This window comes from Eutrema salsugineum, unplaced genomic scaffold, assembly GCF_000478725.1.
Source record: "Eutrema salsugineum unplaced genomic scaffold, Eutsalg1_0 scaffold_17, whole genome shotgun sequence".
NCBI classification, from domain to species: Eukaryota; Viridiplantae; Streptophyta; class Magnoliopsida; order Brassicales; family Brassicaceae; genus Eutrema; species Eutrema salsugineum.
In genome coordinates, this window is record NW_006256852.1 from 59,083 (window position 1) to 86,728 (window position 27,646).

The window sequence follows — 27,646 nt, forward strand, 5'->3', positions numbered from 1 at the left end:
TAAAATAATGTATCTTCAAAAAGAAAAAAAATATATAAATCTCTCTCTAACAAACTCTCTAATAGTAGGCATCTATTATATTAAAACAGAAGCACTGGTGGGGTGTGGTTCCGTGCTCTCCCAAAATTGTAATGTTGTGTATAGATATGTTAAGTTAAGTTCGGAAACGTTGCATCTACTCACGAACGGCATGTTTGTTTCATTGCAGCTTGTGTGTTGCAAAGCCATCAACTTCTCTCGACTTGTAAAGTTAGCAATACATCCAGAGGAATTAGATTGGTCGGAACCACTAATGCTTTTACTTGGAAATGCTCCAAAACTAAGAGATCTTATGGTTGATTATGTATGTGTGACGTGTCCTCCTCTTTTAGCTAGTACTAGTGGACTAATTAAGAAAAACTTGTTAGAATGTGCTTAATATATAGCGTTCTCGTTGCTTTGCAGGATACATATGAATATTCCGAGTCCGAGGATGCCCCACTTTCATGGAACCAACCGAGTTCTGTTCCAAAATGCTTGATGTCACAGCTCGAAATATTTGAGTGGAGAGGATATGGAGACAGAGTAGAAGAGGAAAAAATCTTGACATACATCCTTGCTAACTCAAAGTGTTTAAAGTCTGCGACAATCTCTCTGAGACACGATCTTGAAGAGCAAGAATTGATCATCTACGAGTTGAGAAATATTCCTAGGATTTCAACTGTTTCTCAGCTTTTGTTCAACTAAAAAAAAATGCTACTTTATCACACCAATTTTTCATTAGCACTGTAAATACATCTTGTGAGTTTCGAGCTATGTTTCTGATTAATGAACAAATAAATGGCATAAATAATGATTTACTTGAGTAAATAAAATATTCTTCTCTATTTAATGTGAACTTGGCGGGAGAAGGGTGTATTCTTTGTATCAAGTTAAACAGAGATGGAGATAATGGTGTAATAGTCACACAATCACAACATATAAAAAATCATAAATATTATTTGCATGGCATCATGTAATGGAAGCTTTCCCTTAAAAATTTACATCTGCACGTGTCAAATTTGTGCTGCCAGCTGGCCTTAGTGGCTCTATATATATGTATACCACGTATGGACAAATGCAATAAGTAGTGAAAGACGGGTGAAAATATATTCAGACGAGATATACATTTTCGAAAGTTAAATTTAGAAGAAGAAGAAGAAGAAGAAGAAGAAGAAGAAGAAGAAGAAGAAGAAGAAGAAGAAGAAGAAGAAGAAGAAGAAGCTAAATTTAGAAGAAGAAGAAGAAGAACAACCATTTTGGGTGGCTATGCAAGGCTTTCCCGAGCTGCTCCGAGAACTCTTGGGATGGTAATATATTGGTTGTCTTTTTTGCCTCGTCTCGGTAAACCATTCTCTGGTAATTTAATCGTTGCATAACCGGCTTTTAAACTTGTGTCAAAAATTTACTAGTTCTTTGATTCCGATTTTCAAAAACAAAATTATTTACAAGAACTTTTTTTTAATTTATATGTAAAATAATGATTCCAATCTATATATATATATATAGCAACATGATTTTCTTAGAAATGTCAAATAAATCATTAGTATAAGATTAACACAACACTTTTAATATAGTTTGACAAGCTCGTGCGTTTTGCATTTGCAAGTTGGTACTAGGTTAACGTTTGTGACAAGAACTATCAAGTGTTACGAGTGGTCCCCTTACACTAGGTTATCGTGTGTGACAAGAAATCAGGTGGAAATAAAACTTTAAAGAAATGATTAATGGTTTTTTTCCCAGGGAAGAAATAATCCGGTAGGAAAATGAAGGGAGGAATCCGGAGAATATTCACTGGCTGGCAAAAAGAAAGCTAGGGGCAAAAGTAGATTCCATTTAGTCCATATTTCCTAACTTGCAAGAAAGCTATCAACAAAACACAAATTGTTAAAGGTTCAGTTCTTATGTTTTCACATTTGAATAAACAAAAGGGATATGAGCTCAATCTCCTAAACCAGTCGAATTGAACATTTCATGTGCTCCTGTTGCCTCCTTTATGTCCTCTGATAGACTCACCGTCAATCCTAACAAAAAAAAAAAAAAGAAAAAATTTAATGATTTCATTACGAAGCAAATTTAGCATATGATAATAAGTTAACTTACTTGCACCCTTTGAGTCTGTTTCCAGATACAACTCGTTTCTTTTGACGGTCCTCTTTAGCTTTAGCAATCTTCAAATCCATTGATTTCTCTTCCTTAAGTTTCTTCTCAACCTCTTGACTCTTCTCTCTCGTCTTCCGCAAAGCCTCCAAATTCTCTTCAACAGTCGGAGATGCTACTAAGGCGGCTCTCTGAGAAGCTTTTTCCGACTTCTCCTCTTCCAACTTTGCTTTTTCCGCCGCATCATCTCTGGCTCTCTGTTTGCCTCTTGCCTTTTTCTTCATCTTCTCCTTAACATCTTTGAAATGCTTGTTCATTATGGCTTTGGGATCTTGTTGGCCTTGTGCAGCTTCAAGCTTTTTAATGAAGTTACTCATGAATCTGTAATGGAGTAATAAAAACGTTATTAGTGATATGATATAATAAGGTGTCAATCACATCCAAAAGAATAAAAGACGTTATTATATAAGAAAAATAAACTAGATAGATGAACTTCCAAAGCTATAGCAACTAGCAATAATGAAGTTACAACACATTTACGATCGGGAACAATGAAACCAAATCATACTGAGAGATCAATTAGCTAATATTCTCAAATCATACTAAGAAATCAATTCCAACGAGAGAGAGATCATGTCATATTTACATGTCTATTCCAATTCAGAGAGAGAGAGAGAGAGGACAACACATTTACGATCGAGAACAATGAAACTAAATCATACTCTGAGATAAATTAGCTAATATTATCAAATCATACTAGGAAATATAAATTCAAATCACATCGATGCTAACATGCGGAGAGAAAGAGAGTGAGAGAGATCTACATAGATGAACTTCCAAAGCTATAACAACTAGCACGAGAGACATGAACTTAGTCGGTGGGAAATCTCTCATCGTGGAAATTGGCGCAGAAAGAAATGAGATTATCTTTTGCACCATCCAGAATCCTATAGAGAGAGATTTACATATACAGAGAGAGATTCACATACTGAGAGAGAGAGATTTACATTCCCAGAGAGAGATATATCTATTTAGATAGATCAAAGTAACTTACTCAAGAGAGAGATCAGCTTTTGCTTCTTCCTGAAACTTGCTCCAGAAGTCTTTCTTCTAGAGGAGAAGATATCTTCTGGATTTCTGCCATTGAAGAGAATTGAAGGAAAAAAATCAGCAGTAGAAGGATGAGAGGGAAAAAACAGACGCTATGAAACTTTTAAGATTGGCTCTGGTTTTCTAACAAACAATTCGAAATAGATATTTTTGAAAACTTGGAGCAGACTAAAAATCACCTACATATGCTACCTACGGAATGCTACAGTAGACCAGCAATGACAATGTTTGAATCGGCCTTGAGATGATTACCTGCCCAAGAGGCCTACTGTAGACCCATTAAACCGCCCCAGCTGCCCAAGATTATACCGATCGAGCTGTGGCCCATCTCTCGTCCCAAGAGTAAACCCGATCGAGAATCTCTCCTCCCAAGCACTAGATCGAGCACTGGCCCATCTCTCCTCCCACGAGTAAACCGATCGAGAAGCACTAGGATCGAACAGTGGCTCATTTCTCCTCCCAAGAGTAAACCGATCCACAATAGCATTCTTGACAATGAAGCTCATGTTCTTGACTCGATCAAGGCCTGCGGTGAAAGATAAGATCTTAACGGTGTACGAGACCCTTTGTGAAAGAGGAGAAATGGATCTGCTTAGTAGATCCGCCGCCGCGACGGTGGTGGATGGAGTGTTTTGAGATCGGGTCTATCAGAGAAAAGATAAGATGAGAGAGAGATAGAGAGTTTAATGTTTTGTAGAAACCCCTAAATTTTGGAAAATGACAGCAAGATGGGCTTAATGGGGTTCTCTAACATATCCATAATTAGCCCTGATGAGCCCATCATCATCTCACACACACTTAATATGACGTCGTTTTAAAGCTTTACTATAATATAGCATGGTTTAGTTCCGGAAAATATTCGGGGCCTATCTTTTCTTTATGTTCACGAGTTTATACTTTCGCCTCTATTTTGCTCGATTTGGGAATGAGTCTCTAGATATATTTTGTTAATTTATTATTGACGAGTTCAACATATGATTTTTATAAGAGAATAGTCGTTGGATTTCAAGTGACAAACAACAAACTAAAACTGGAAATAAATAATTGATCATATATGCATGGTATCATCATACCAAAGACGTGGACAAAACGGGTAATTATTATCTCAAAACTTATAAAACGGTAAGTTGTTGATGATTCCATTATGTAGTAGCCACTACTACCCTCATCAATATACGGTCTAAGTCTAACATAGTTCGGGGTAGACCAAACAATATCAGATGTGGAAATAATTAAAAAAGAATGATATAATACAAGGATTTGTATCTAAATATAAGAAGTTTTTGACAGGGACGAATTGGAGTAATAATGAATAATAAACAGAGAGGTGCAAAAAGTTTCTGCATTGACTTTTATTATAAACTCACAGTGATCTCTCTGCATGCATATGCATTTAATTTAGATAATGGACCACTATCGTAAAGCTGTAGCAAATCCTCTTGCATTTCTGATCTCTTTCTTACGTTTTGTAAGCCTATCTCTTCTTTGTATGGTTAAGTAACTGAAACTTTCTATACCCAAAACAATTTGTATGATGATTCAGAATTTTTAGATGGACAATTCTGAAGCTTGTCTAGATAGAATTGAGGTACAGACAGGTGTGTCTGATTAGCTTACGCTCACTCAGTTTAAAGAGATTCCCTTCAAGCCAGAGGAGCTAGATTAGCAATAGCTGTGGCAGATTTCTCTATCAAACTCAGAGTATTGCAATGAATCCTGAGATCTTTAGCTCAGCAACTGCCTGGAGAAGTTTAGAGAAGCTACGGAGCAACTTCAAAGGCATGTCTCAAGAGCGATGGAGGAGATTCTGATCTTCATCTTGCTTCTGCTGCTTCTTCTGGTCATCTTGAAGCTGTAAAAAAAGCATTGTCTTTGAATGTCCATCTTCTATTGGAATTGAACTGATTCCTTGTCGCTGCTAGGGCCAGCCATTTAGCTGTTTTAGAGGCTCTTATTGTGGCCACATATTTGTTTCAAAGTACACTGTTTGAAGAAGAGAAAAAGATTCTGAATCTACATGTTTGATGAAGACAACTCCTCTGCAGTTACTCTTGAAAGGCCGTCATATGAAAGACAGTTTGATTGTCTTGTAAACACAAATCAACAAGCTTTGTTTCTTGCCCTCGTTGTGTATGCCATTTGAAGCTGATTTTAATTTCTCACTTGTGAAAGCAATGCTGAAAGGGATGATATATAACTTATTAGCAAAGCTGTGTTTATAGTGTATTGAAAAAGACATTTGCCTCAAACCTCCAAATAATATAATTAATTTTAGGGCCCTTAAATACAAAATATCAAAATATCTTTTATGTTGTAGTGGTTAATGTCTCCTCCTAATTTGATATGCACATGAATTCAGCTATTCAAGCTTCACTTCCACTTACAATAGATACTTTTTAAATTAAATTTATATTCTAACTAAAATTTGAATGATTTTAATAATTATTTTTAAGAACAGTTTTCTATTTTTGTTTTTCTATGTTATAAGTTTAATTCTTTCTTAAGTTTTTAAGAATTTATTGTTTGTAGAAGAAAAAGATATATAACATTTATCTAAGAGATTTTTCAAAAACTTAGAATTTATTTATAATTTTTAATATAATTTATATCATTATTGTTAAAATATTATAATATATATGTATTTTTAAAATTTGCCTTAAATAGATCTTCGCACGGCACTGATATTCAAGGTTGGAAAGGAGAACAGATTTGAAGGCAAAGAAAACATGTTTTTGTAAAAATTTTATCTCCCAATCTGGTTCTTACTAAAATATCTTCTTCAAAATCACAAGGTGTTCACGCAAATATCCTTTTTAATTATTGGTGCCAATCCTGTTATTCACCAAAGAACTAAACATATCGAAACGGATTGCCACTTCATTCAGGACGATATACTTAGTGGCAATGTCAAGACTTCACATTAACATATCTCTACCAATGCACACAGCTTGCCGACATCTTTACTAAAGCCTTAAATGCGTTATAGGAACTCAAATTGTTTACCTACAAGTTAGGCATTACTGATCTCTGCCACTCTCTATGCTACAACTTGACGAGGATAATTTTGGAATAATGTCTTTTTTTTTTTGACAGCCAATTTTGGAATAATGTCTATGATACAATATCTTTCTCATTTACTCTCGACTAGTTTCTTCGCGTCCAAGTAATTTGTTCTTATTTGCTCTTTCCGTTTAGGAAATTGGTTAATGTAGTTGGCATATATTACTCATTTTTTTTTTTTGGTAACATAAGCATATATTACTTGTACACATTGTTCAAAGTAAAATACAGAGAAAATTTCTTCCTCTTTGTCTCAAATCCTGTGTCAAATTAGAAGAGACCCCATAACTATCTATATAATTGTATTCTCCCTCCCCACCACAAATAATATTTGCAAATTTGGTACGGAACAAACTTTAGTGGTCCGAAAAAATCAGTCAAAGCGAAGAGAACGCAAAGCTGTTAAACACGTGTCATAACATCAATACGTGTCCAAAATTCTTGCTGCTAGCTGTCCTTGGTGGCTCTATAAGTTTGCAACGTAGAGAGATGACAAAAAAGAAGTGAAACATTCGACGAGAAAACATTTTCGCAAGAGAAATTATAAAGAAGAAGAAGAAGTGATTGTTACTTTGATTGACAAACATGGCGGCTATGCAACTAACGAGATCAGCTTTTTTCGGTCTTTTCAAGGCTTTCCCTAAAAGCCGAGCTCCTCCAAGAACTCTTGCGGTGGTGAGTGGTCGGAAAAGCTCTCGTGTCTTTTTTGCCTCGTCGGTTAACCATTCTCAGGTAATTTAATTATGCAACATAACTGGTTTTTAAGCGTATGTGTAAAATTCATGAACCAGATTCCGATTTTCAAAAACTATTTTACTAACGTAAAATTTTTATCTTATTTTATGTAAATTGTAGTGAGTAATATTTCTATTAATATTTCGTATGTAAATTGGAATTTCAGAAAACAAATCTATAAGAATTTCTGAGACAATTTATCTTTGATATAAGATCTACACAAAAAATCTAATACTTTGAAAAGCTGGTATTAGTCTATTAGATTAACGTGTGTGACAAGTAGTCAAGTGGAAGTTAAAACTTTTACGAGTGATCAGAAGTTAGGATTTTTTTTTTTTTTGTTACAGTATCAAACAAGTCTTTAATATAAGATTTACACAAGACTATAGTTTGAGAAACTTGGAGATATATCAAGCTGGTATTAGGTTAACGTGTGTGACAATAAATCAAGTGGAATTTTAAACCTAGCTTAAAGAATGAGCAATGATTCTTTTTTCTCAGGGAAGAAATGATCCGATAGAGAATGCAAGAGATTCAAGGGCTGATTTGGCTTATGAGTCTAAGAAATGGAGAGAAGAATCTGGATACTCAGAGGCAGGCAAAGAGAATGCTAAAGACAAAGCTTATGATATGAAAGAGAAGACGAAAGACTATGCAGAACAAACTAAGGATAAAGTGAATGAAGGAGCGAGCAGAGCAGCTGACAAAGCTTACGAGACAAAAGAGAGTGCTAAGGACAAAGCTTATGATGTAAAAGAGAAGACGAAAAATTATGCTGAGCAAACTAAGGATAAAGTAAACGAAGGAGCGAGCAAAGCAGCTGATAAAGCCTACGAGACGAAAGAGAAGGCAAAGGAAAAAGCTTATGATGTGAAAGAGAAGACAAAAGATTATGCAGAACAAGCAAAGGATAAAGTGAACGAAGGAGCGAGCAGAGCAGCTGACAAAGCGTATGAGACGAAAGAGAAAGCCAAGGACAAAGCGTATGATGTGAAAGAGAAGACAAAAGATTATGCGAAAGAGACTAAGGATAAGGTGAATGAAGGTGCAAATAGAGCCGCAGATAAAGCGGAAGAGACTAAAGACAGAGCCAAGGAATATCCAGGGGACTCAAAGGAGAGAGCTGATGATATGGCTCATGGGCTTAAGGAAAAGGTTCAAGATGTTGGGGAGAAGACTATGGAGACTGTGAAAGATGCATGGGAGACTGCAAAGAGCACGGCTCAGAAAGTGACTGAGGCGGTGGTTGGGTCCGGTGAGGAGGCAGATAAGGCCCGGGATGATGTTGATAAAGGCTTGGAAGATTTGTCGAAAAAGGCAAAGGAAAATCGGAGAGACGATGATGATTTCAAGAGGTTCTAAGTTCACTAAGCATCTGTGTTGTTTTTAACTAAGTCAAAAGAGTTGCTCTCTGTTTGTTATAATGTTTTGTTTCAGAACTTTGATAGCATGGTTTTTAAACTTTTTACAGTCACTCTTCTAGGTTTTGAGATTGATCTGTAAAGAGACGATCATGTGAATCGTCAAAGTCTAAATCTTACGCTTTTTATTTTATTTTATACGAGATTAATCTTTAGTATAAATGATCATGGTCACAAAAAAATAAGTAAATATTTGACTGGTTTCTTCGTGCCCAAGTAAAAGGCCTTTATGTGGTATCGTCTCTGTAAAGCTCTGTCTCCTCTGTTTTGCTCGAATTGAGTCTTTTGTTCTCTATCTCCAAATTAGATTCTCATTTGATTTAGCGTTATACGTATATTTTATTTCTCTTACCCTTTGTTTAATATTTAATATACATTTCTCTAAAGATAGAGGGTAATGTTTTCAGAAGATTGAGAGCTTACTGATTAAGTTGAGAGAGGAAAATTGTGTTTCTGACCCCAGGATCAAAATATTTAATTGAAAAAGCAGGCTTTAGTGCGTTTAGACGAGAATTTAAAGCGAAAATTTTACATTCTTGAAAGCTTCAATCTTATCTCCAAAGGAAACGGACAAAGTTTTGCAAGAGACTAGCTCCGAAGTCCCAAATTTGCTCTCTGAACTGATCGGTCACGTGTCCAAAGTTATAATGGTTAGTTAAACCGGTCATACCGATTTGGTTTTGATTTGGATACCGGTTTTCTCGTTTCAATTCTTGCAAGAAAGCTATCAACAAAAAAGATTTGTTAAGGTTCACTTCTCATAATTTAACATTTCAATAAACAAAAGAGATGAGCTGAATCTCCTAAACCGGATCAATTCAAACCGAACCGATCGTGTTATGTATTTAAAGGAGGGACAATTAAAGAAGATCTCTCTAAGCAAAATAGAAAATGGGTATACTTGAAAACCTGTGGGACGACGTCGTGGCTGGTCCTCAACCTGAAGCCCGTGGCCGTGGCCATCTCCGGCGAATCTCCACCGGCTTGACCAGCTTGGACAATACGAAAGGTAAACCGAAATATTTCAGATTTGAGAATGACATTATAGGTTTAAATAGTAAACATTAAGAGGAATTAACAGAAACATGTGAATTTAATAAGGATGATAGATGAATAATTTTGTTCCGACTATAGTAGAAGATCATTTATTAAAAATTTGTTAACAATTCCCTTTTTATTTTCTAGCGGAATGTGTTAAAAAAAAAATCAGAGTAATGCACAATTCTACCATATGTACAACCCTTTGCATGTATATTGTTCTCTAATCGGAATTTTACATGTGGTTCTTAGGAACAACGGTGGGAGGATCGGGGTCTCTTCCGGCGAGTCCGGCTACTCCGGTGACACCAGGATCTGGCCGGAAAGTGGATGTGTGGAGGAGTGTGTTTCATCCGGCAAGTAATGTGACCACAAGGGAGATTGGTGCTAATGTCTTTGACAAACCTTCTCATCCTAATTCTCCCACGGTTTATGACTGGTAACTAATTACATCAACCTTTTTTCATATTTAAATTCAATTTGTTAGTGATCTTGATTATTGTACAAGCAAGAAATAAGTAATATATACAGTTTTGTAGGAGTGGATAGTTCGATTTACGGTTGGTTTCGGTTTCATGGCTTTATCAAAATTGAAACCAATAAAAACCATTTGTATTTTGGTTTGAGTTCGATTCGGTTTGATAATACATTTTTATAATGGTAAGTTTAAGGTTTGATAATAGTTTTGGACTTTTTGGTTATTATTATTGTTGCATGCAGGATGTACAGCAGCGAGAGCAGGAGCAAACACCGTTGAAGTGCACTGTTATCAACGGACCTTCAAATTAAATAAATCAAGATATCATGAAATTAATTAAGGCTTTGATTGGCAAAAAAAACTTTTAAAACTGTAAGGGCTTTAGAGAAAATTAAAGTGTGGTTGTTTTTTCTTTCAAGATGATTAATAATCAATTGGGGGGACCGTATGGTTGGTGCTTAAATAAATTATTAAGGCTTTTAAGTTTCTCTTGCGTTGCATGTTGTTGTCTCTCCTTTTTTTCAACATAAAAATCAAAACACAAAATGTCAAGTCAATCAGAAGCATTATTACAAATATATTTGACATGAATTTTTTTGGTATAATTATTCCTTGATTCAAGTTCCTATTTTCTTAATTTGAAGATATTAAAAAAGTCTCAAGTTTGAAAAACTAGTTCTTAATTACGAAAAAGATGTTATCCAATTTGTCAAGAATATTTATAACATAAAAAATTTTCATTTTTTTCTTTGCAATTTGAATAGACACTTATACTTATTCATCAAAAGAGTATGTAACATTTTAAATCGTTCAAAAATTTTAAACGTACTTGACTTCCTTTGTATCTTTGGTGGGAGAAAGTTCTAAATATCTATAGAAGATTACTTAACATCATTTTGTGTTCTTGAATACTTAACATCATTTTGTGTTCTTGTAAAGAATAGATACAACATCATATCCCAGCTTGAATTTCCAAGAAAACAACAATTTATTGACTAGGTTGTAGAATATTTATACCCGCCTAGATAGGGAAAGAATCCAGAAATTTATCTAGTATGAGATACATACATGTTTTTCTATATAATTAATACTTAAGACTAAATGCATTTATATAGGTTTAACATTGGTTACTTATGAAACAAGATATTAGGAAGGGACACATGCCATACCCTTAAAGCCTACTTGAAAGAAGCGTCGGCCTAACAAACGTTGTTAGTTCATAAGCCTAGTTAATGTGTAAATAGAGTGAATCAAGGCGAATAAGACCAACAATGAACAAGGTATGCCAAAATATAAAGCAAATATTAGAAAAATATGCAAGTGGAGGTGAATGAGTATGTTCGAAAATTTTAACCGAGCCAAGCAAACCAAACCAATGCGATCCAATTTTTTTGGTTTTGGTTTCTGTAAACCGAAGGTCTGAATCTATTGACAACTTTCAAAATTGGATTGATAATAGATTTTTTTTTCCAAACGGACTTATATCAAAATATACCGGATTATACTAAAAATTACAAAAATTATCCTATTTTAATCGAAATTCAACACCAAAACTAGATAGTTTGGTTAATTCAGTAAAAAACTTTGGAAAATCGGATGATCCAAAAACTGAATCAAACTGAACCATATTTCACCAGAATTTTCATTAACTAAATTTAAAAGTAAAATCGAAATAACCGAAGTCTAATATAACAGACGTGGCTAATGCATAGTTGCATACTCCAGATGCAAGTGAGGCCGTACCCAAGCCCAAACCGAAGCATATCTACAGTAAAGCTGTTTATTGAGCAAAGTATAAAATGTTTTTTTAACCCTGATTTATTATTCTATTATAAATTATGAAAACTATCATTTTTCTTTTCTTAAGAATTGATTTTTAAAAATATGGAAACTCATATTCTCATTTAATAAAAAGGGAAATAAAATGAGTAAAAGTTAAAAACCAAATTAAACTATGGAAACAAAAAGTCAATTAAACAATTTGACTAATTTTAACTCATATCCATCAAAAACAAAAAAAGAAAAGAAAAGAAAATGTAATCTAATTTAGCCCAAGAAAATAAATGAGAGAGAGACCTCTCTCCGTTGACGGAGGCGGCTGTGTTAGACACTACTAGCTGTTTGCATAGACACCAATCACACGTCTATACATATATATACATACAAATATATCTATACATTGTTTATAAACACCTCTCTCTCTCTCTCTCTCTTGCTCTCTCTGTCTCTCTCTGTGTCGATGCAGTGTTTCTTCGGTCAAATGATACCAATCTGAAACAAAGAAAAAATCCAATCTGCTTTTTTTGCGTACACCTTTCTCCATCTCTCTAATTCCATAAAGTCTTTTCTTTTACATCGATCATCAATCATCATCATCATCTCCACTTGCTCTGGAAAATTCTCCAAGGTCAAGTTCCAATTCCGTCTTCTTGGGTTTTGGGTTTGGAGTTTTTCTCTTTGGATTTGAGTTCAAATTCTTCGAATCTGACAACAGATTCTTTGTTTCTCTGCTCTCTGGTTTTTGAAGGGTTTTGCTTTGACTCTGATGGTGAAATTGGAGTTGTGTTTGCTATGGATGAATTAGGGTTCTAAAGTGAATGAATTGGGGTTGATTCTCTTCTCTTTCACAACTCATGGGTTGCATAATCTCTAAGAAGAAGTCTCCAAAGAAAACCCATCACCGTAAAGAATCATCATCATCAGAGAAGCGTTCCTCGAGGATCAATTCTTCAAGGATCGATGATTCGAGCCAAACCAAAGACGAGCAAGACCGGAAAGTCCGGTTAATCGAATCCGAAAAGTTCAATTCCAGTAGATTCTCCGAGAAACACCCGGAGATTTCAGAGATTGGTGATACAGACGAAGAAGAAGAAGATGAAGTCACTACTCGACCTGAGGAATTGAAGAGACAGCCTAGTACTGTCGTTGTTCGTCCGAAGGAGGAAGCACAAGCCGCTACAGAGTGGCCTGCTTGGCTAGTCTCAGTGGCTGGTGAAGCACTCGTTGGTTGGTCTCCACGACGTGCTAGTACCTTTGAGAAATTGGAGAAAGTAAGTTTTGAAAAGTTTTTGCCTTTTTTACAATTTGATGATGAAACTCGTTGTAATGAGTGTTTCCTTCTTGTGTGTGATGTAGATTGGACAAGGTACGTATAGCAGTGTGTACAAGGCTCGTGATCTTGTGAACAACAAGATCGTTGCACTTAAACGAGTCCGGTTTGATCTTAGCGATTTAGAGAGTGTTAAGTTTATGGCTAGAGAGATCATAGTAATGAGGAGGCTTGATCATCCTAATGTGCTTAAATTAGAAGGCTTGATCACTGCCTCTGTTTCGTCTTCTCTTTACTTGGTTTTCGAGTACATGGATCATGATCTCGTCGGGCTTGCTTCAATACCCGGTATCAAGTTCTCTGAGCCTCAGGTACTACTCTTTTACACTCGCTACCATTTTTCCATAGTGTATCAAAAACTCAACTTGTTCTTTCTTGCTGCTTTTAGGTTAAATGTTACATGAAACAGCTTCTAAGCGGGCTTGATCATTGTCACAGTCGAGGTGTTCTGCATCGTGATATAAAAGGATCGAATCTTCTGATTGATAGTAATGGAATCTTGAAGATTGCAGATTTCGGGTTAGCTACGTTTTTCGACCCACAAAACTGCGTTCCTTTGACTAGCCGTGTTGTGACTCTTTGGTATCGACCACCAGAGCTTCTTCTTGGAGCTTGTCATTATGGTGTTGGTGTTGATTTGTGGAGCACAGGGTGTATCTTAGGCGAGTTATATTCCGGTAAACCGATCTTGCCAGGGAAAACCGAGGTACTGTATATACACTCTTGAACTCATCATCCTTTAAGCTAAAGAAACCTGACTTATAAGTTATTCTTTTTCTAGGTAGAGCAATTGCATAAGATCTTTAAGCTATGTGGTTCACCAACAGAAGATTACTGGAGGAAACTGAAGCTACCACCTTCAGCTGCGTTTAGACCTGCGCTTCCTTATGGACGACGTGTAGCAGAGATGTTTAAGGATTTGCCAACGAATGTTCTTTCGCTTTTGGAGGCTTTACTCTCTATAGATCCTGATCGGAGAGGCTCTGCAGCTAGAGCTCTTGATAGCGAGGTGCTGCTTTAAACTTATCTTTGATGTGGTTTTGTGTTTTGTCATCATTCAAGCATTGTGATTGATGATAACACATAGTTATTGTGGTGGAGCAGTATTTCAGAACAGAGCCGTTTGCTTGTGATCCATCTTCTCTACCAAAATATCCTCCAAGCAAAGAGATTGATGCTAAAATCCGAGATGATGCGAAAAGGCAACGAACCACTCAGGAGAAGCAAGACTCTCAGACAAGAAGATCACACGAAAGAAAACTTATCCCGCCGGTTAAAGCTAATCAATCAGTCACAACGGCTATGGAGGTAATAGAAAGGCTTGATCTGCTATGGTTCGGTGTTGTTGCCTCTGATCAATCAGAATCTTTAAACTAAAACAATAAAACAAAACAAAAACTTGTTGGCTAATACAGAATCCTTATCTAAGAACCTGTGTGGCGGGTAATTCAACAAGACAGATGCAGATTACAAAGGACATGACCAGCAACAATCCAACGAGTGGTGGTGGAAGAGTCTCTCACTCTGGTCCGATGATGAACAATAATCGGAATCAAAGTCGGTTAACATACGTGAAGGAAAATGCAGCTCCTAGAAGACCTTCGTACAGAGCAAACTCAGCAGGACAAAACGGTTATGCTACAAATGTAGACTCAGATAATAAACCGATCATGAATCAGCAAACGAAGGATTTGAGAGCATTCAACAGAGCTGATACTATGGATTACAGTAAGAGACAAATCAAAACCCCAAATGATTCATCATGGGTAAGTGTTTTTCTCAAAGATTCTTTTTTTTTTCATTCCTTCCTTTTTCAGACAAGAAACTGTCTTTTTACTTTCTCTGTTTTGTTTGCATACAGTATGATTCTGGAGATAACAAAATGTACATGTCGGGTCCATTGCTGGCTCAGCCAAGTAAAGTGGATCAGATGCTGGAAGAACATGATCGGCAGCTTCAAGAATTCACCAGACAGAAGGCAAAACAATCCAGACACTAAACTGAATCCCTTTGCTTATTTATTTTGCTGGGAAGCTTTTATCGGAGGTAAAGAAAAACAGAGAACCAGTTTGAGTCTTGTTGTATCAAAGAAGAGTCTGATGGGAGCTTTATCTGGTTCTCAGATTTTGAAATATATGTAATAGAGATTAAATGGATTGGTTGGCTTGTAAGAAGCTCAGCTCTGTGATTACAAAGATGTGTATAACATTTATACAGACTAATCATCATCATTGATGAAAACATCATTGTGTACATACATGTATGTACATTTCTTCTTATATTATAGAGATGTGTATATGCATACATATATGTCATAATTCACTATTTTTGATGTTCTCCTTTCAAAATTTCTGATTACATTCTTTTAAATTACAAACTTAGATTCAGATTCTATGATTTCTTTCATAAGAAGTTCGAAACGTTATTAACATAGCTTGTTAAAGATTTGAAAAACAAAAAATGATTTGGAGAATCAGAATAAGAAGTCTTTCTCATACGCAGAAACTGCGTCAGAAGGTGTCCTAAGATATTTTCTGATTTATCATCATATTTCTCCAAGATCTGATCTTTACAAAAATAAACTGAATTTGAAATTTGAAGGAACTTTTTCTAGCAAAATTGAAAATCAAACCCGAAAATTGGAAATTGGAAAAGATAAAAGACGATGAAGAATCAGAAAGAACGTAGCGAGTTGAAAATTTTATCGATCAGTTGAATCTTAAGAATCATCACACATCGACAACTTTCATCACATTCTTCAGCCAAAATCGAATAAAGCAAAAGTAATTCGCGAAAACGGAGTAATGCGAAAGAAGAAGAATTGAGAAACGAGAAGAAGTAATCGGAGGAAATTGAAGATTTGTTTTGTTACCCTAAATTCTCTGTTTTTAGTAGAGCGGAAGATAAGCTTATTTATAAGAGATTGGATGAAACCCTAAAAGTCTCTGTTTTACTCAAGACTCAAAATCTTAAACACTGTTTGGATACAAGCGTAAATTAAGATTCGAGACTGATTGGACACGAAGTAGTCAACTAACCGGATCCATGTTTTTTTTTCCATTCCTTTTCGTTAGACTTAGAGTCTTAATAGACCCAATTTAGGCCCATTTTTTTTTGTTTTTTTTCGGTTATTGGAAAATATTTTACAAAAGAACATCAAAAAATCCAAGAGATGAACACAGATTTTCTTATTAGTTCTATCATATTTTTTTTTAACAGTAATTCTAGCTTCTTTAGCTAGTTGATCAGCTGCCATATATGCTTTTCTACCAATATATCAAAACTTGTACGATTCCTTGGCTAGCTTGAGTACCATTCTTTTGTTTATGGGTGGTAGATAGATTTTAAAAGAACTTAAAAGAAAAATAGATTGTATTTGTATTGGTTTAAGAGTCTCTATATTATTATTTGAGTAAATATTTATAGAAATAAATCTTAATTTGTAAGATATTACAAAATATTTCTAGATGAAATGGAATTGTATTTGCACGCAATATCTTATCCAATACCATGCCACAATGTTTTGGCTCAAGGTAAGTTGTTTACTTGCATCTTGTCTTGAGCAAGAAACATTTTATACCTTTGTTGTTCCAATATGTTGATAGGTGAACTGAAATCAATATCTCCGAAAACCAGTAGTATATTTCTCGGTGGACCATTGGTGGTCACCAACTTCAGCATTTGCTGGATTATTATGTGATCCACGACATCAAATAATCTTTCATACTCTACCTTTGGTAAACTTGGGTCAAGAGGAAGATCACATGTAAAGCAACTCCTGGTTCGCTTTGGAGCATCAATCAGTTTCCAGTCGTCCCTTACAAGTTTCCGCCTATTCTTTGCAATAAATGACAGATTTAAGTTTCCAATAGCAAATTTTTGATGAGCAAGCCGGTATTGTGGGTTGATAGTTTGCAGGCAGGTGTCGATAGCCACATAAAGTTTTGCCATGAGAAATTTAGGGTCTTCGGCCTTCAAATTTTCTAAGTTCCAAAATATGTAAAAATCATGATATGGATCCAGATGGCGGTTTCTGATGGCCATGGATGGCTTTCCAGTAGCCATGACGGATTTTCCAGCGGCAACTTTGTAAATTTATATATATTTCAATGGTTATTACTATGAATTAAATAGTATTAGATTCTAAATATCAAATAAAACAATTCTATAGTTATGCTGTTTAGAAGAAAATAAAAGTACTTGTTTCCGGTTCATAGTTAAACACAATCCGATTTTTAAAACGCTGACTATTAATTAGTAAAATCCAATATTATTAGTTTAAAAATTTTTCAATTCTCTTGTTACTGAAAATTTTTATTGTGTTTGAGCTTTTATTGAAATCTAGTGTTAATGGAACATGAATTCTTCACAAATTTTGCACAAAAAATAGTTTCTCACAGTTTTAGCTTTGGATTCTTAAGTTTTTATACTAATTTTTTACTAATTTTTTAATAATAAAATCTCTTTCCAACTTTGGTAAATCTCTCTGCATTACAATCAATCAACTTAAATCTAACTCTCACTAAACCAATTTTATGTGGACACAAATATGTTGATTTAGATCATTAAACAATACAAAATGATGAACACATGAACACAAGAAAATATTTTATGTGGACTGTGGAGTGGACACAAAGTATGCTGCTCTCAGGTTGCCTCTTTTTTTCACTTATATATAGAGACTTGTTAAGACTTCAAATCAAATAAAAGAATACTTTCTAAACAAAATAGAAAATGGGAAAGTGGAAGAAGTTGGTTCCCAAAAAATTGGATGACATCTTCTTATTGACTCAACAGAAATTCAAAGACGCAAGCAAATGAGAAGATAACTGTTGGTGTTGGATTTAGCCAAATCCGGCCCACGTTTTAAACAAATCATCGCACAAGCGTCTATGGGCTTTAAGGCCCGCAAACTTAACCAAAAGAGGATCTCGCAAGGATATTCGGTAGGACGCAGCAAGCTACGAAGATAAGGAAGAGTGGATAAGAGAAGATCCTGAAGATCTCGGAAAGGAGGAGATCGAGGCATCCCGGAAATCTCGTAGTAGTTCGCAACGACCTACCTAGTATAAATAGTACATTGTTTCCATGTAAAAGATCATCTAATTTTCAGCTATAAACTCCTTTGTAAACTCATTATTTTTTATCAATACAATCCAATTCGTCGAGCTTTGTCTTTTATTTTACATCAGTCTCTGTCAGAATTCTTGCCCATCATCTTCTTCACTAAACCAAACACTAAATCTCTGAGTGTGGATTTTAGGATCCACATTTTGGCGCCGTCTGTGGGGAAGAAACAAATAAATTCTTACACCTGAGACAGATCTCAAAGACAAGTAAGAATGAAATGGATCCAAAAAATACCGAAACATCTGGTCCAAAGACAAGCTCTGGCCCCGCGCTAAACCCCAGCACATCGGCTCTCCGACTTGGAGATGTCGAAATCACTGGAGCGCAGAGCTCACCTCGCCAAAAGCAAACAGGTGAATCGAGCATCGTAAATCCGACACCCAGCTCGACTCACACTGCTACCACAAGCGTGACACGACCTGGCGGAACAACCGCGGTGTCTCGCTCGGATCCCAGACCGCCAATACACACGTACTCGCGGACCTGGACAAGATCTGGAACCTCCCAGGCCGGATCCACCAGCTCGGACCTAACCGAACCAGCCCGGACTGGATCGTCCCAAACGATAACCGGAGATGACCTGGCAGAATTTCGGAGGATGTTAGCCTTCTTAGCCGAGCAAGCCCGCGAACAACGGGCTATCCTCGTGCAAAACGAGAAGGAAATAGCCAACATCCGAAAGGAGCGGGCACAGCCAGCTCCAACCGATGATGAGGACCCGGATGATCTATCTGAAGAGGAAGATCTGAATCCGACACCAAGTCCACTCCCAACAACTCGCTTGGAGTTCGAACACCTCGCACGTGGCCATCCGACCACACAGTTCGTTACTCCACCACGGAGCAACAACGCTCCTTTGTTCAGCTATGTGACCAACCACCTGTCTGTGTTCGGATCCGGACAAGCAGAGCGCGAAACCCCGGCAGCCGACAATCGCCACGACCCGCTATTAACACCACCACTCTTCCGTGGATCACACGGTCGTAGTACGAACCGTGCTAACCCGCCTACAGACAGGCGATCCAACGAAGAAGGAGCTGCTGACGACACTTTCCAAACCGGAAGTCAGCAACAAGGGAACGCGCGCAATAAGAAGCGCGGAGGATCCTCCAAAGATCATAGACCCGCGATCTATAAACAACTTCGACGCGCTCCAGCGATACATCGAAGCAAACAACGCCGAGCTAAAACGCATGTACACCGCAGTACATAAAGCAACAAGCGCGGCTCCAGACATAGATCGCGTGTTGGACGAAACCAGAAGGACTCCCTTCACTGATCGCATAGCTAACGCTAAGATCAAAGACACCGGGAAAATGCGATTCCCAGAATATAATGGAACGGCAGATCCCTTAGCTCACCTCCGAGCTTTTAGGCTCTCCGTAGCCCGAGCACATCTCAATGACGAAGAAAAAGAAGTAGGCTACTGCCGTCTCTTTGCCGAAAACTTAGTCGGATCCGCCCTAGAGTGGTTCGCCGGACTAGAGGAAGGGTCCATACAACTTCCAAGAGCTCGGCTCAGTCTTCCTCAAACACTACTCAGTGTTTATAACCTCCAAGGCCACAGAGGCCGACCTCTGGACATGCAGACAGAACCACCAAGAGCCCCTGCGGGCTTACTTGGCCAGGTTTAAAGAAATTAAGTCCAGGATAACCGATTTGAACGAGGGAGTAGCACTCTCTGCGCTCAAACATGGATTATGGTTCGACTCACCCTTCAGACATGAACTATCGGTTCGTTGTCCAGAAACAATAGACGACGCGCTCCATAGAGCCCCAAGCTTTGCCCAGTACGAGGAGGAACAAAACATCCTCCAAGAACAGTACGAGGCAGGCTTATTAGTACCTAGCTCCGCCACAACCAAAAAGGCAGCCAAAAAGGAGCCCGGTGGTAAAGGGATACACACTTTCACAATCGACAGCTCGTCAAAAAAAGAGTCGAAAAAAGAGAAAAATTCAACCTATGAAGCGAACAAATTCTGCACTCATCACAATAAGAAGGGGCATTCTACAGAAGAATACCGCACAGTCTTAGCCGAAAAGGCTAAACTCGCCGCGAAGACCGCGGAACAAGAAGGGGAGCCCGCAGGGAAAAACGAGGAGCCAGAAAACTCAAAAACTTCAAGTAAGAAAAGAGATCGAGCTCCCACAGATGAAAATCCAAGCTCTCCTCCTGCGGGCCCTAAAAAGAGAATAGATCTCATATTCAGGGGAATAACTCGGTGCGGAGGGTCCATGAAGTCGGTGATCTCACCTCCACCCGCTCCCAAAAAGGATGCAAAACCGCAAACTAACAACCAGCTTGTGGAAGCTCGCAAGTCCGCAAAACCAGAACTTCCCAAATTTCAGGGAATCCTGGAACTCTTCGAGCGACCTAAGCCTAAACGAATAAATTTCATATCGGGAGGCTCCAAACACTGTCGAAATTCAGTAAATTCGATAAAAGCCTACCAAAGAAGGGTCGAGACCAATATGCGGGAGCGCGCTCCCCTACAAGGTCCCAACCACAAAGTAGTTTTCCTGGAAAGTGAAACACTCGATCTAGACAAACCACTCGACGACGCTCTAGTAGTTCGTCTAGACGTAGGGGGGTGTGAGCTATCCAGGATTATGATCGATACCGGGAGCTCGGTCGATGTGTTATTTTATAACGCGTACAAACAAATGGGTTTCGGTGACGACATACTCTGCGGCACCAAATCGCCGCTAACTGGCTTCGCAGGCGAAACCACCTATTCGATGGGCACTATCACGCTCCTGGTAGTAGCCGGCGGAGTCCTACAACTAACAGTATTCGAGGTTGTAGACCGCTCCGCTCCCTACAATGCCATTTTGGGGAGGCCATGGCTCTATAATATGAGAGCAATACCCTCCACATACTATCAATGCGTGAAATTCCCAACCGCCGAGGGAGTCAAGACAGTCCACGGAAGCCAACGGGCTTCCAGAATTTGCTACATGACAGGACACAAGCAGATCGAACAGTCCCCTTTGTAGCAACTACAGAAACAAGAAGAGCTCGCCAAGCAGCGAGCAAAACGGGGAAACGACCCCACAACTCGCGGTCCACGCAAGGACCTCGTCGTCCCAATCTGCATTGACGAAAAACACCCTGACCGAGAAGTCAACATCGGATCGGAGCTCTCGAGTTCTGTCCGCGACGAGCTCGTAAAATTCCTCAAGGAGAATATTGCAACCTTCGCATGGTCCATAGAGGACATGCCTGGGATTGACCTGCAAATAACTTCCCACGAACTGAACGTCAACCCGACCTTCAAACCCGTCAAACAAAAACGCCGCAAGCTCGGCCCAGACCGAGCCAAAGCAGTAAACGACGAGGTGGACCGGCTACTAAAAGTTGGCTCAATAAGGGAAGTTAAGTACCCAGATTGGCTAGCCAATCCAGTTGTGGTTAAAAAGAAAAACGGAAAATGGAGAGTCTGTGTAGACTTCACCGACCTAAACAAAGCATGTCCGAAGGACAGCTTCCCACTCCCTCACATAGATCGATTGGTAGAAGCTACAGCAGGACACGAACTGTTGTCCTTCATGGATGCTTTCTCAGGGTACAACCAAATACTCATGAACCCTGAAGATCAGGAAAAGACTGCGTTTATAACAGACCGTGGCACATATTGCTACAAAGTAATGCCATTCGGCCTAAAGAATGCGGGAGCTACTTACCAGCGCCTAGTCAAAAAATGTTTGCTAAACAGCTCGGTAAGACCATGGAAGTCTATATCGACGACATGCTCGTTAAATCTTCGAAAGAAGAAGACCATGTTGCACAGCTCAAAGAGTGCTTCGCAATACTAAATCAGTACGGAATGAAACTCAATCCGACCAAATGCTCGTTCGGAGTACCATCTGGAGAATTCCTAGGTTACATCGTAACCGAAAGAGGAATAGAAGCAAATCCTAAACAGATTGCAACCTTCCTCGAAATGCTATCCCCCAAAACCACGAGGGAGGTCCAAAGATTAACAGGGCGAATAGCAGCCCTTAACCGTTTTATTTCGAGGTCAACTGACAAATGCTTACCCTTTTACCAACTACTAAAAGGGAACAAAAAGTTCCAATGGAACGATGAGTGTGAAACAGCGTTCAAACAACTCAAGGCATACTTGAGTGAACCGCCCATACTAGCCAAGCCAGTCGAAGGAGAGCCTTTGTATCTCTACGTAGCGGTATCTCCAGCCGCAGTAAGCGGCGTGCTCGTTCGAGAAGAACAGAACGAGCAGAAACCCATCTACTATGTAAGCAAAATGCTAGTAGACGCCGAAACAAGGTACCATGCTATGGAAAAACTGGCTCTAGCGGTCGTAATGTCCGCCAGAAAGTTACGACCATATTGTCAGTCACATTCCATAGTAGTGATGACCTCCCAACCCCTTCGCACTATATTGCACAGTCCGAGCCAATCCGGACGGCTTGCGAAGTGGGCTATCGAGCTAAGCGAATATGATATAGATTACAAAATCCGGACCTGCGCGAAAGCCCAAGTCTTAGCGGACTTCGCATCGAGCTTACAACAGATCCCGACGATGCATCACCGTCTAACCAGAAGTGGACACTCCACATAGATGGAGCGTCATCAAAACAAGGATCAGGAGTTGAAATCAAACTGGTTTCCCCAAAAAATGAAGTCCTCGAACAGTCTTTCAGACTAGGGTTCCAGGCCTCCAACAATGAGGCCGAGTACGAAGCCCTCATAGCCGGTCTCAGGCTAGCCCTCGGGATCGAAAATCGAGAAATAAGCGCATTCAGCGACTCTCAGCTCGTAACCAGCCAATTTCATGGCGACTACGTAGCAAAAGACGAACGGTTGGAAGCATACTTAAACATCGTACGCCAAATAGCAAATCAGTTTAGCTCGTTCGAGCTGACCAAAATTCCTCGGGGGGAAAATACCTCCGCCGACGCCTTGGCAGCCCTAGCATCCACCTCTGACCCAATGGTCAAGAGGGTGATTCCCGTAGAAGGAATCGAAAAACCAAGCATCGACCTAGCTCCCAAGGTAGTCAACGTAGACCAGGGACAGGAGCCACGACTAACCAGCCCGACAACTCGATCAGTGCACCGCCCGATCCCGAGAACCAGTCTGCTCATCCAGAGCCCGAGCCTGAACTGGATGACTGCGAAGAGTTCTTAAACAGACCGGACTGGAGAACTCCTATCATGGAGTATATTCAGAACGGTATAGCTCCCACCGAAAGATGGGCAGCAAGAAAATTAAAAGCTCAAAGTGCTCGATACTGCATAATGGAAGGTAAACTATACAAGCGTAGCTTGATAGAACCTTACCTCTTGTGCGTGCACGGTATCGAGGCCCTAACAATTATGGCTGAAATGCACGAAGGAATGTGCGGAAGCCATTCCGGAGGACAAGCTATGGCAGTCCGCATCAAAAGACAAGGCTATTTTTGGCCCACTATCATTGCAGACTGCGAAAACTATGCCACAAAGTGCGACAAATGTCAAAGACACGCACCAATGATCCATCAACCAGCTGAAAAGCTATCTTCGATATCCGCACCCTACCCATTCATGAGATGGTCAATGGACGTAGTAGGACCACTGGTGGTCTCAGGACGCGCTAGAGTCCGTTTCCTACTCGTCCTAAATGACTACTTCACTAAATGGATAAAGGCTCGAGCTTACCAGCAAATCACCGGATCAGAAGTCGAAAATTTTGTCTGGAAAAACATTGTCTGCAGACACGGCCTCCCTTATGAGATCATAACGGACAACGGGACGAACCTGATCTCAAGAAAATTCACAAGGTTCTGTAACACTTGGAAAATCAAGCTCATATCTTCCACGCCCCGATACCCACAAGGTAACGGACAGGCGGAAGCTGCCAACAAAACAGTCTTAAGTAATCTCAAAAAGAGGCTGGATTCAAAGAAATCTCGGTGGAGCGACGAGCTACCTGGGGTACTTTGGGCGTGTAGGACTACGCCCCATCGAGCTACGGGAGAAACACCTTTCTCTCTAGCCTATGGCATGGAAGCTGTTATCCCGGCTGAAGCATCGGTACCGAGCATCCGTCGGACTTTTTGTCCGGATAACGAAGAACTCAATGAAGAAATGCTAAGAGATCGGCTAGATATGATCAAAGAACAACGAGATCTAGCCCTAGTCCGCATCCAGAATTACCAGCAGGCCGCAGCTCGCTATTACAATTCCGGAGTCAAACACCGGAGCTTCAGTATTGGCGACCTCGTGCTACGAAAGGTATTCGACAACACTAAGAAGCGAGGCGCCGGCAAGCTAGGCACAAACTGGGAAGGCCCGTACAGAGTCACCGAAGTAGTGCGCAACAGCGTATACAAGCTCGCAAACAATAAAACCAGAGTGCCAGATGCAAGACCGTGGAACGTTATGAATCTCAAGCGTTACCATCTCTGAGCATTGACAATAATCGAACTACGTTCAGGCTTGATCCCTTGACGGGGTACGTAGGCAGCTCGACATTGAGTCTAGCCACTATCTCTACATACTCAAATACTTTGTAAAAATGTATGTAACCAAAGTTTTGTGAATAAAAACCCTTGTTCCAAACACTCTCTTTCGATCTCTTCAAACGATCTCACAGCTCGAGGCTCATAGCCCGCTAAGCATCGATTGAGCCGAACAATCTCAGCTTAGTTCGCTGCTAACTTTAGGTAGCTTTCAAACGACCACCAAACGGTCTCATAACTTATTGATTGCGATCTGCTAATAAAAAACAAAACAAAACTACAGCAACCCCGTTGTTCGCAGTAAGTTATCAATAAAATGATCTATTAAAATGATCGTATAGCTCGTAGCTCGCTGAGTAACTTAGCGCTTACAAAATAAAGTTACTACCACAGTTCGTTACTCGCAACCTAACACTATGATGCGATCTCCATAAGCGATCACATAGTAATCACTTCGGCACTATCTAAACAAGAAGCCTTTTCAAATTTTTTTCTAAGTCTCAAAAGATAATCAAGCAAATCGATAACTTAGACGAAATTAAAAAGCAAAAACAAATTCAAAAGCAAGCATACCCTCCAGGCAAAACAACCAAGTGCGGATTAAAACCCTCCCGGGCAATAAGAGTACTGAAAGTGCGAGGAAACAAAAGAAAAAAGCCTTACAGGCAGCTAAGTTCATAAAAAAGAAATAAAGGAGGGGCTAAGGAAAAAGGAGGATCACTCCTTAGGCTCATTCTCGCCGCCCTCCTTCTCCATTGGGATCGCTGAGTCATCTGCCAACTCATCTCCACCTCCAACAGCAGCATTACTTCCAAACTGGTCGAGTCCAAGCGGAACCTGCGACACCGGATCAACCTCTATCGGCCTCACGGACGCCTCCGAAATTTGCGGAAGATCGAGCTTCGCAAGAGAGAAGTCGGACACCTCCGCGTCAGCGTGCTTCTGAGTGAGCTCGGGAATTTTCTCCTCGAGGTGAGCTTTCTCGTCTGGAGCATTGAGAGCTCCGCTGATTAGGTCCTTAATGAGATCCAAGTTGGATTCGACGTCCTGGAGCTCCGCCTCACATGCAGCTTCGACCTTCTTCTTCTCCCACTTATCCTTGAGAGAATGGAAGATCGCCAGATATTTCTCGGCAAATTCCCGCTTCGCTTCCCTAACAGCCCGCCTGACCTTTGCATCGACCTCTCCCTTGAGACCACAAACTTGTTCGGTCAGATCATCAGCACGTCGGCTTGCAGAGTCCACCACCGTCTTCGCAGACCAAAGCTGGGTCTCTAGACGCTTTTCTTTCTCTTCCGCGTTCTTGACCTTCGAAGAGAGGTCGAACACAGTCTTTTTCATCTCCTCGAGCTCGTCGGAGGTAGGCATGGCCAAAGATTTGTCTTCGAGTATGGCAGAATACTCGTTGACAGCCTCGAGAGCCTGATCATAAGAGAGCGTGTTAGCACGAGCACACACCAAGAATAAAAAAAACAAATAAACACGTACCTGGCCGTGAGCTGCCATCATCTTCACATAGGCGGCATGTTCCGCCATATCTCGAACCGGGGGCAGCACGCAACCCGGAGGCTTGAAGTGCCGGAAAAAAAGGCTACCCCCTCTGGATCGTCAGCGATCGGGCACCCTTTGGTATGGTTGAATGTCCAACCATACGGGATCGATCCACCTGACCCGTTCGAGGAGTTCGACCTCCTGTCCGGAGCTGGGTCCTCCACCCTTGGCTTCTTGGGACGTGAAGTCCTCTCAGAATCTCGCGAACTAAGCGAGATAACCCTCGATGTGGGGTCAGCGGGAAGACCGGTGGCCGGAGTCTCGTAAGCCCTAGAGGCTTGCTCAAGTGCGTCGCTCACAGCGCGACGAATCTCACCAGTGCGAACAGCTCCCGAGCTCCCAGCTTGAGCCCGGTTCTTCCTTGCCTTTTCGGCCTCGCGAGCTGATGGCCTCCTCGTCATTTTTCCTTTAGATGCTCTACGGATCAAGGAATGGTGCGAAGTGCTTGAAGAGGTTGCGTCCAGAACTCCCCGACAGCTAGTACCTGAAAACAAAAACGACGGATTATCTAATAGTCTGACAGATCGAAAGTATAGCTCAAGGAATATGAAACGGTTGGACTAACCAATCGGGATCTGGTGAAAGTTGGCCGGACGATTAATGGACGGCGGGTTCAACGGATCAATTTCAGGCTCCGAAATAACGGCTGGCTGCGGGTTATCAGTTCCGAGAGCGCGACGGATCCTCTCCCTTGTGAAGTTGGGCCACGAGCAATCACCGTCCTTCAAAGCAGCGATCAATGGTTTGTCTAGGCCGATGTTCGTCGGAACAACTGCGGAACAAGGAAAAGCAAATAGTCAGCAACGAGCTTACTAACCTAACGAAAAAATCGATTAAGCATCCTAATGCTAACCAACTCTCGGAGCCCAAACAGTGGGCAACCGATCAAAATCGAAAGATCCGACGGAGTGCGCGTTAACCCGGAAGAAGAAGTATTTCTCCTTCCAACGATCATCGCGAGCTGGGATATCTTCGAAAACACTTCGAGTCTTTCGAGGAGATAGGTAGAAAGACCCCGGAAAAGAAGAATTGCTCTTGATAGAGCACATCCTGTGGAGTTGCTCGACTCCGAAGGGGATTCTTGCCTCGGCTGCCCTAACCAGTAACACCAAAGCATGACGGACGAAGTTAGGGTTCATTTGGGGAAACGCCAGCCCCAAATCCGCCAAGATTGTGAGAAGACTCGGAGGGATGGGGAAAGAAAGCCCGCATGCGTAAAAAAACGGAGTGTAGCCGATGCTGTAGCCAGCCCGAACCGTCTTCGGTGTCTCTCCTCTATCCAGGACGACGAGCTCGATTGAAGAAGGAATGTCGTGGATCCGTCGGAAACGATTTAGGTCGTTGGGCGAGACGAACGAAATGGTCGAAATATCTGGATGCTCCATTGCTGAATTTCGGTGAAAGGGAGTTTTCTCGGAAGTTTTGAAACGAA

At 40.0% G+C, this 27,646-nt stretch overlaps 8 protein-coding genes and 2 non-coding genes across 14 annotated transcripts in view; 6 read left to right on the forward strand and 4 right to left on the reverse strand.

Annotated features, from left to right (window-relative positions):
• The window catches only part of LOC18020671 (putative FBD-associated F-box protein At1g05080), a 1,816-nt gene extending 1,090 nt beyond the window's left edge, over nt 1-726 (forward strand). Inside the window, exons 3-4 of the mRNA XM_006403049.2 lie at nt 209-343; nt 445-726. Coding sequence (XP_006403112.2) covers nt 209-343; nt 445-726 — 417 coding nt within the window. The remainder of the gene's footprint in view (nt 1-208; nt 344-444) is intronic.
• A 1,105-nt stretch (nt 727-1,831) lies between these two features.
• LOC18020673 (inactive protein RESTRICTED TEV MOVEMENT 2) lies at nt 1,832-3,887 on the reverse strand. 5 transcript variants are annotated; one of them, XM_024157356.1, is made up of 5 exons: nt 3,481-3,887; nt 3,173-3,255; nt 2,943-3,065; nt 2,122-2,499; nt 1,832-2,042 (listed from the first exon to the last, which is right to left on the reverse strand). In XM_024157356.1, the coding sequence occupies exons 4-5, from the start codon at nt 2,493-2,495 to the stop codon at nt 1,991-1,993; spliced, it is 426 nt and encodes a 141-aa protein (XP_024013124.1). In that variant the 5' UTR covers nt 2,496-2,499; nt 2,943-3,065; nt 3,173-3,255; nt 3,481-3,887; the 3' UTR covers nt 1,832-1,990. The 5 variants fall into 4 exon arrangements, 4 of the variants coding, with proteins under 4 accessions (XP_024013125.1, XP_024013124.1, XP_024013123.1 ...); XM_024157357.1 differs by having other exon boundaries at nt 2,994-3,065; XM_024157355.1 differs by lacking the exon at nt 2,943-3,065.
• Nucleotides 3,888-6,803: 2,916 nt separating this feature from the next.
• On the forward strand, nt 6,804-8,589 carry LOC18020619 (late embryogenesis abundant protein 76). The gene is made up of 2 exons (XM_006403052.2): nt 6,804-7,020; nt 7,525-8,589. Exons 1-2 carry the CDS (start codon nt 6,874-6,876, stop codon nt 8,383-8,385), a joined length of 1,008 nt encoding a protein of 335 aa, XP_006403115.1. The 5' UTR covers nt 6,804-6,873; the 3' UTR covers nt 8,386-8,589.
• Nucleotides 8,590-9,318: 729 nt separating this feature from the next.
• On the forward strand, nt 9,319-10,391 carry LOC18020620 (dormancy-associated protein homolog 2). Its single transcript, XM_006403053.2, has 3 exons — nt 9,319-9,453; nt 9,735-9,921; nt 10,203-10,391. The coding sequence occupies exons 1-3, from the start codon at nt 9,336-9,338 to the stop codon at nt 10,237-10,239; spliced, it is 342 nt and encodes a 113-aa protein (XP_006403116.1). The 5' UTR covers nt 9,319-9,335; the 3' UTR covers nt 10,240-10,391.
• A 1,789-nt stretch (nt 10,392-12,180) lies between these two features.
• LOC18020621 (probable serine/threonine-protein kinase At1g54610) lies at nt 12,181-15,373 on the forward strand. The gene is made up of 8 exons (XM_006403054.2): nt 12,181-12,367; nt 12,488-13,010; nt 13,096-13,380; nt 13,458-13,775; nt 13,851-14,078; nt 14,174-14,377; nt 14,485-14,835; nt 14,931-15,373. The coding sequence occupies exons 2-8, from the start codon at nt 12,594-12,596 to the stop codon at nt 15,066-15,068; spliced, it is 1,941 nt and encodes a 646-aa protein (XP_006403117.1). The 5' UTR covers nt 12,181-12,367; nt 12,488-12,593; the 3' UTR covers nt 15,069-15,373.
• Nucleotides 15,374-15,535: 162 nt separating this feature from the next.
• LOC112087658 lies at nt 15,536-15,627 on the reverse strand. Its single transcript, XR_002900204.1, has one exon. It is a non-coding gene; the product is annotated as a small nucleolar RNA snoR31/Z110/Z27 (small nucleolar RNA).
• Nucleotides 15,628-15,735: 108 nt separating this feature from the next.
• Nucleotides 15,736-15,830, reverse strand: LOC112087659. The gene has a single exon (XR_002900205.1). It is a non-coding gene; the product is annotated as a small nucleolar RNA R32/R81/Z41 (small nucleolar RNA).
• A 3,562-nt stretch (nt 15,831-19,392) lies between these two features.
• On the forward strand, nt 19,393-21,196 carry LOC112087579. Its single transcript, XM_024157525.1, has 2 exons — nt 19,393-19,617; nt 19,685-21,196. Exons 1-2 carry the CDS (start codon nt 19,393-19,395, stop codon nt 21,194-21,196), a joined length of 1,737 nt encoding a protein of 578 aa, XP_024013293.1.
• Nucleotides 21,197-21,418: 222 nt separating this feature from the next.
• On the forward strand, nt 21,419-24,610 carry LOC112087580. Its single transcript, XM_024157526.1, is given in 4 exon segments — nt 21,419-21,893; nt 21,896-22,747; nt 22,750-23,216; nt 23,258-24,610. Coding segments are annotated over 4 exon segments (3,147 nt in total).
• A 1,564-nt stretch (nt 24,611-26,174) lies between these two features.
• On the reverse strand, nt 26,175-27,599 carry LOC112087581 (meiosis-specific protein ASY2-like). Its single transcript, XM_024157527.1, has 3 exons — nt 27,068-27,599; nt 26,780-26,986; nt 26,175-26,698 (listed from the first exon to the last, which is right to left on the reverse strand). Exons 1-3 carry the CDS (start codon nt 27,597-27,599, stop codon nt 26,175-26,177), a joined length of 1,263 nt encoding a protein of 420 aa, XP_024013295.1.
• Between the last annotated feature and the right edge of the window lie 47 nt (nt 27,600-27,646).